This window comes from Chrysochloris asiatica, unplaced genomic scaffold (assembly GCF_000296735.1).
Source record: "Chrysochloris asiatica unplaced genomic scaffold, ChrAsi1.0 scaffold00085, whole genome shotgun sequence".
Classification (NCBI taxonomy): domain Eukaryota; kingdom Metazoa; phylum Chordata; class Mammalia; order Afrosoricida; family Chrysochloridae; genus Chrysochloris; species Chrysochloris asiatica.
This window is the reverse complement of record NW_006408603.1, coordinates 10,270,920-10,279,225: the sequence shown is the minus strand read 5'-3', so window position 1 is coordinate 10,279,225 and position 8,306 is coordinate 10,270,920. Positions and strand designations below refer to the sequence as shown.

Here is an 8,306-nt window from a genome sequence, read left to right as displayed (position 1 = left end):
GTCCTTATCTCTGCCTCCATCTCTGGTGTAGCTGCTTCTCTGGATAGGGACGGGCATTCTGCTTGTGCTCTTCTCGCTTGATGGTCCTAGGGGTCCTCTGTTTCTGGACTGTAGGATTAACTACTCCCGTTTTTGTTACGAAACTTCTACCTTTCCAATTGTGACAATCACTATGGAATCATTAAGAATCTTGTCCCCATCTCTTTCACCAGACCCATCTAGACAAGATGAAAACTATTCAAGTAAGGACTCTCTCCCCACGCACACTCTTAAACTTCCTCTTGAAAATTTGTACGCCAGTCAACTTCATGCCTTTATCACCCCCTCATTTTAGGTAGCCAATGTCTAAGTTGCCCATCCCTAACTACCCTGGGTACAGAGGGGATAGCATTGATACTTGATGTGAAGACTCCTTGCCTCTCTGTTGGTATTTTGAGTTACTACATGCATTAAGCATAGGTCAAGTTCATCAAATTGTAGCAATTTACCCTCGTTTCCTTTATCAAAAATTGTTTTCTTTTTTTATCTTTCTCTAGTCGAGTTCTGATTATCAAGCCATTGAGGCTAGGTCAAATAGGTACTGTCTGCACCGTTCTTGTGTGTCTCCCCCCTCATTTCATATCCACTGGATGGTTCACTCTCAGCTCTAGCCCTCCGTGGCTATGTCCTTGTCCATGGGCTCACCACATTTTGGACCAGCCCTTCCTCTTCTCTCTCTTCAGCTCCAGGTCAACATACCCCCTTTTCTTTTTTTAATCTTTCTCCTCTCTGCTGATCAGGTTACAGAATACACACCTCCATCTTTGTCCCTGAGATGGTATGCTAACTATGGTAGAAAAGCAAGATGGGCATATGGTTGAGCTTACCTGTGGACTCCTCTGCCTCAGAAAGAACCACCATTTGTTTTCCCATCTGTTGGCTGAAGCTTTAGTCTCTCTCCCCTGTGGCTATTACCACCCCTACCCCTGGAGAACAGGGTGCTCCAAAAAAGTAGACAGTAGTTATTATCATTCTCATGAGGTCACTTAACTTGTATGCCCTTCATTCAAAAACCCATGCTTTTGTTCTATATGTGGTTTTAGGCTAGGTAGCAGAGAGGTGAGAATTGAACCCAAAGGAAATAAAGAACCCTTTTAAATCAATTTCAAAGCTACTCTTAACTCCTACAAAAAGGTTACAAAACACTGCATTTGATAATCAATTTTCTCTCAAATATTTAATGTCACACTAAGCCTGAGTAAACACACAAAACTTCAATCCATGAACAAAAACATTATGAACTAACTCCCTAAACCTCATCTCCTCAAAAACATACATATACAAAAAAATAAAGTATTACCACATCCACTATTTCTTCATTCTTGAGAAAATATCAAAGAAAAATTTTAATTTCAAAGGAAAGCACACCATTCTGGGTTCAGCCTTATTATTATTTTTTTAGGTTCACAGCAAGCAGTCTGGCTGTGAATTAAACACATCTGTCCAGTGGCCTGAAAGACGGCCCTGTTTAGCAAAGCTCTGCACATCAAAAAAAGAAAATCACACCTGAATCGTGACTACACACACCAAAAAAATGACATTTCAATGCTGAGTTAGTCCAACTATTGCTAAGACCCTGGATTTCAGGAAACAAGGGTGCTCAGTCATCGTTGTCTTCCTCATGTATGTCAATCATCACTGCAGAACCATCGCTGTTCAGCATCACCGTGTCTGCAATCAGAGTTTTCAGCATCTCTATGTTAATACATAAATGTTTCACTTTGGGCAATGAAAAGAGTCTTTCCAAAGGCACATAAAACACATTTCCAATGCAGAACGGCTTGGGAGTCTTCTCCAGGTTGGTACTGAACTGGGTGAGGACCGGCTGCAAGTACTGATAGGGGACCTCTGTGGTGCCAGTGTCTTCCGGCAAATCCTCAAAGTCCCCGTCATCCTGCAGCTTCAGACTTTCCAGAAGATCCCTCCTCATGCTATAGACCTGGGAAATCACTTCACTCACCACTGCATACTGGCGGTACTTTTTTTGCTGCAGACTTGGGTATGTGGTGGTATAAACCTTAAGGGCAAAAAACAAAAAGCTTTAGAAAATTTCAAAACCAAATAGTCATTTTTTTTTTAATTGCCATATAAGGACTCTATGAACCTACTGAATCCACATCAAATGATACTAAACTTAAAAGCCACCAATTTTAATGTGAGTCAAACAACTGATACAGACACTATCTGATTGATTTCCTTTCAAAAATTCTGATTTTCTCTTTAACCTTCACTACTTGATGTTAGTGAAGGTTAGAAAGAAAATGTCCCATTCATTACAAGAAGAAATGGTGTTTCTTCTTCAGCCCACATCTCTAAAACAAAACGGTCTGAAAAGCATGGAAGCTCAATTCTGAACAGTCATTTCCTGAGCCAGGCTGGAGAGGAACCGCTGCTGGCTTTCCTCTTTCCTGCTGATAATTCTAACAGACGGCAATAAGGGAAGCTGCTGGCACAAACCAGCTTGGAGGTCTTCTAAGAAGACTCCAGGAGGAGATAATTCTCTGTACTAAGAGGGGACTTCAAAAAAATCATGGGAAAATGCATCTTATGAAAAATCTATGCATGGATTTCTGTTTTTTTTTTCTTTGGCACAAAATAAACTCAGACTAACTTGTTATATATAACATGTCTGAACAGGATCTACTTTGAGGTATGAAGAAAGATAAAACACCTATTTGAAAACAGCTCCTTATCAGAACAATACGAATTCTGCTAGAATTAAAGTAAGAACATCAAATTTATGGTGAAGGTTAGTTAGGTGGATGAGTGGTGAAATCATCGATGCTTAAAAGAAAAGTTTATGGGGACATAGAAAGAAACCAGCAGTTTACAAATGAGTAATTCGTTATAAAAAGGGACAAGCAATGCTGAAGGTGAAGCCTGCAGCAGCAGACCACCCACATGAATTTGTGAGGAAACAATCTTGTTCATGCTCTCATTGAACAGGCCTTACAAGTAAACAGTAGAAACAATACTTGACACCATAAGCATCTCAACTGGCTCAAGTTACACAATTCTGACTGAAAAACTAAAGGTGAGCAAACACCACTACATCCAGATTAGCAGCAGACAAGAGTTGAGTTTTCTATGGAACTTTAAAACAAGCGGGATCAAGATCCCATAGCAGTTCTCAGAAGAACAGTAACAGGAGATGAAACGTGGCTTTACGTTTCATCTGAAGACAAAGCACAATTATAGCATTGACTATCAGGAGGTGTGAGCAGTCTAGTCAAAGCAAAGGCAGACTGGTCAAGCCCAAAGGTCATGGAAACTAATTTGGGGATGCTCAAGGCATCTGCTTGTTGACTTTCTAGAACAAAGAACAGTAACATCTGCTTAATATGAGCATATTTTGAGAAAGGGAGCTAAAAGTCAAAAAATGCCAAGGACAGCTTCACCGGAGAGTCCTCCTCCACCATGACCATATTCCAACTCATTCCTCTCACCAAACAAAGGCAATTTGGTGCAATTTGGGGGCGAAATCATCAAGCATCCACCTTACAACCCTGATTTAGCTCCTTATGACTTGTTTCCTCATCTTAAGGTTCTTTAAAGGACAGCCATGTTTTCAGTTAACAGTGTGAAAAGACTACATTGACACGGTTAAATTCCCAGGGCTCTCAGTGCTTTGGGGATGAACTAAATGGCTGGTATCATCACTGACAAAAGTGTCTTGAACTTGAGGGAGACTTATGTTGAGAAAAAGTTCAGTTTCTTAAAATTTTTAACTTAATTCCATTTTTCCATTAATGTTTTGAAGGCTCCTTGTATTCGCTGAGACATGGCAAAGGGCTGGGTAGTCTAAAGGGTTGTGGTATGATCAACTGCAATCTCTGTGGCTCGAGTTTCAGCCAGATGATGGAGAGGTCTATAAGAAGAATGGTAACACCAGAGAACTACACACTCCAGGAAACAATCAACCACGGAACAACCAACCATGGAACATGAGAAGGGGAGCATCTGCCCCGTATGGATACAGCTCAAAAGGCAGGAAGAGATACGGGAAATGGATGAAGGGAAATGGGACATGGAAAAGGAAGTGGGAAGAGCGCTGTTACACTGTGGGGGTTGCAGTCATTATCGTACAGCAAGCTGTGTAGGAACTGTTCAATGGAAAACCAGTTTGTGCTGTAAGCTTTTACCCAAATCACAATAAAAAGACTAACTGCTGACAGCAGTCTGGGAATGAAGGATTTGTCCTTGGTCAATCTCAAAAAAAAAAACCCATTTACATTGATCTATATATTGGTAAGAAACAGTTCACCATCTTAACCAATGTAAAAATACTCACAACTTTATAAACATGTTCACTATGCTGCTCGGGAACACACAGCTCAGCTGCCTTTGTTAGGTTTTTCCTGAAGATCCCTATCTGAGTACAGTACCCAACATCCTCAGCTCCAGCAGGTGGCTCCCCCACACCAGTAAACTCCACAGAGTAATTGTAGAGACTGGCCACGTCCAAAGCCCTGAAGTCAAAACAAGGAGAGATCACTTTTTCTACACGTAGCTGTTGTTGTTGTACTGTCATTAAATCATTTCTAACCAGTTTTAAGATATCATTTAAAAATTATCATTAGCATCAATTTCCAGTCATTATAACATAAACAACAACGAACTCCTAAATCGTAAATACCCTCCCCGCCCATAATGCCGCATCCCTAGATTTGCCGATTTCATTCATCACTGCCATGAGGAGCACTGAGGCAATGACACAAGTGCCAGCTTCCATGTAGGCACAAGACTATAGTGGAGAAAAAGCAAACTTATAGGGCAGAGAATGGGAATGGAAAAGGAAACCCAAAGGGTAGTGACCACTAAAAGCACATTATTTTGGGTTTAGAATAAAAAACTCGACCATCTGGCTCACCCTGTAAAAACCGCTGGACAAAGGCATGAAGCTCCTCCTTACAGCTCTGCCCCTTGCTTGCTTTGTTTCCTGTGTCCATGTCAACATCCAGATGTTTACATGTAAAATGTAGCAGGTGCCCACACATCCATTTTTTGTTGTTGTTTTTAGTTTGGTGTTTGATACACCCGTTTTCTGTTGTTTTTATTTTAGTTTGGTGTTTTACACACCCATTTTTCACAATGCCTAACCAACCCTAAAACCAAACTCATGGCCATCACGCCAATTTTGACTCATAGTGACCCTTTGGGACAAAGCAGAACTGCTCCTTTGGGTTTCTGAGACTGTAGATCTTTACAGGAGCACACAGCCTCATCTTTCTCCAACAGAGCGGCTGGTGGGCTTGAACTGTCAGCCTTGCGGTTTGCAGCCAGCTCAACACTTCACCCACTGCACCATCAGGGCCCCTTTGAGAATTGACTTTATGGGAACACATCTCCCATTTCTAGTCTGCTCACACATGAAAGTTCTTTTGTGATCTAAGCACAGAGCAAACCATAGAATAAAGAAAAATTTCAAGCCAAGTGGCACTTGGGGAATCAATTTTATTGAAGTAAATTTTAAAAGAAACAATTTAGGTAATGAATATACATCAAGATTGACTTTGTAAGATTTTAAATGCCAACAGGAGTCACATGCAAATAAGTAAGCTCACCAGGTCTGAAACTCTACTCTGTTCCACTCGAATTTGTGATCGGAATCTCTTAAAGTCACTGCTGGAAACAGGGGATTGAATTCAGAGTTTGGCGTGCTGATGACAATCATGGCCGGAGCCAAGAACCCAAATACCACCTCAGGAAATTTGGCCAGGTCTTCTGACTCCAAATGCTCTATTCTAAAACGGTCAGTGGGAAAGACAATAAAAATCGAGTTTACATTTACATGTACATTTACAGTATGAATTTAAGTATTTTCTCCCCCACTGATTTAGCAAAATAAAATCCACCTCTACAATGATTTCTCTCTTTCTCTGAAATCTTAAGTGCTCAAGTTACCTAAAAACGTTCATATTATTTTTATCTTCTCCCCATCCCCAGGTAATCTCCTACCTAACAAAGGTCTATTGCTGGGCATGTACCTCCCTGATATGCTGCACTGAAAAAGACATCACACCTATGGTATTCTTCACACTACCCTGAATCTCATAAGGAGGAAATGGGTAAACCCAGACTGAGGGACATTCTGCAAAAATCACTACCAAATATTCTTCAAACACGTCCAAGGCAATGAAAGACCTGTTCCAGATTAAAGGAGAATAAAGAGGCATAACAACTAAACGCAGTGTGAGATCCTGTATTGAATCCTCCACAAAGAGTTTTAAAAGAGCTACAAAAGGCACTAGTAAAACTGATGAATTTAGAATACGGACTGAAGGTTACATGACAGTATTACTTCAATGCTAACTTTCCTGAGATGTACACTGTAGCTATCTAAGACAAGGTTCTTACACTAAGAAAGTATGAGTGGGCTTCAGAAAGTTTGTGGAGAAATTCCGTTATCTTTTAATTACATTTTTCCATCAACTTTTTGAAGCCACCTTGCATACTGAAGTAGTTAACAGTTAAGAGACATGCTGCCTCCAACTTACATACAAAATTACCTGGTCAGGGTCAGAGGACGTACATAGTAAAATTACATACATAGGGTCAGAGGACTGACACTACTTGGCTTCCAGACTTACTATAAAGCTACAGCGATCATGCCAGCCTATTACTGGAAAAGAAACAAACAGGTCAACTGTACAAAACAAAAAGCTCAGAAATACTCATACAAATACAGTCAGCTAAATGTTTGACAAGGAAATTTAATTGAGAATGGATTAATTTTTTTCAACAAATGGTACTGGAACAGATGTACATCCAAATGCAAAAAAATGAACCAAGGCACAGAACTTACATCTTTCACACACACACAAACTTAACTCAGAATGGAACACAAACCCAATGTAAAACACAAAATTATATAACTTCTAAAAGACAATATAAGAGAAAATCTAATTGACTCTGAGCTTATAGACATATAAAAAACATAAATGTATCAAAAACACAATCTACAAGAGAAAAAATGATGAGGACTTCACTAAAAGACACTGCTAAGAGAATGTAACACGCTCCACACTACTGGGTAAAAAATATTTGCAAAACACATTATCTGATAATAAAAAGACTTGTAACCCAAGATTTATAAAACTTCAATAAGTAGACAAAATGGACAAAAGATCTGAACAGTCACTTCAACAAAGAAGATCTCAAGATATCAAACAAGCGTATGAAAAATGCTGGAGATCACGCTATTAGAGAACTGTACATCAAAACAATAATGAGATGCCACTACCACCACCAAATGCTGACATGATGTGGAGAAGCAGGAACCACCACTTATTGCTGGTGAAAATGCAGAAGGAACAGTAACTTTAGAAGGCATCCTAGTAGGGGACAGCAAGATGTCTAACAACTAACCCAGTGAACAACAAATAAAAACAAGCACAGACTGACACCTCAGTACTCTGAATAGCAGCTAAGGTACTGGAGAGTTGGGCTGAGTTCAGACGCAGGGGTTGAGGAGGAGCAGATATGGCATGGAAGCTAGAAGAACATTCTCCTTATATGGAGCACTCACACTTGTCACAACCATTTTGTGACAGTACTGGGCAACACTCCAAACAGGGAACACAGAAAGGGAGCCTGGTTTTGTATGGTGGTACAGATTAACCACGGAGCTTTGTAGGCCGGAGGGAGAAGGGAGACAGTGGCACTGTAAGAGAGTGCTGTTGAATCTCAAGTAGCGCCAAATGGGCAGGTGCTAGGACCAGAAGGAAGTGCAATGGCAGCAGAGTGACGGGAATGCTTCAGATGAAAAGGCAGCATGGAAAGGGTAGGTATCTGCCCACAATGGGATACCTGGGAGAGTCTGTGCTGTGCGGGGGCACCATGAAGAAAAGACACAGAAAGCCTCCCACCTTCACCATAGGAAAAGTCAAGCCCCACCCACTTATATCAAAATCTGTGACCATCTAAACCAACCCAACCTCTTGCACAAGTATTGGATCCTAGAGATCAAGTATCCAGATCAAATGAATCAGCAGCTGGAAAAAAATCTAAGGGTAAGAGTACCCTCTAGTGGTTCTCAGGAGACGTTACCAAACAGCACAACTGCTGGGTAGTTTCTGACTCAGCAGGGTACAAGCTGCCCTGAGGGGTATCCAATGCTGTGAGTCTTTGCTGAAGCAGGTTGCCACTTGTTGTTGTTGTGATGTGCTGTGGAGTTGGTTCTGACTCATAGCGACCCTGTACAGGGTTTCCGAGGCTGTAAATCTTTACGGGAGCAGAAAGCCTCATCTTTCTCCTGCAGAACAGCT

General features: G+C 40.9%; 1 protein-coding gene across 1 annotated transcript in view; it reads right to left on the bottom strand.

The window, feature by feature from the left end:
• Nucleotides 1-1,639: 1,639 nt before the first annotated feature.
• Nucleotides 1,640-8,306, bottom strand: part of HENMT1 (HEN1 methyltransferase homolog 1 (Arabidopsis)) — a 33,257-nt gene continuing 26,590 nt past the window's right edge. The window contains exons 5-7 of the mRNA XM_006866008.1: nt 5,604-5,783; nt 4,331-4,508; nt 1,640-2,056 (exon numbers count right to left, since the gene is read on the bottom strand). Coding sequence (XP_006866070.1) covers nt 1,640-2,056; nt 4,331-4,508; nt 5,604-5,783 — 775 coding nt within the window. The remainder of the gene's footprint in view (nt 2,057-4,330; nt 4,509-5,603; nt 5,784-8,306) is intronic.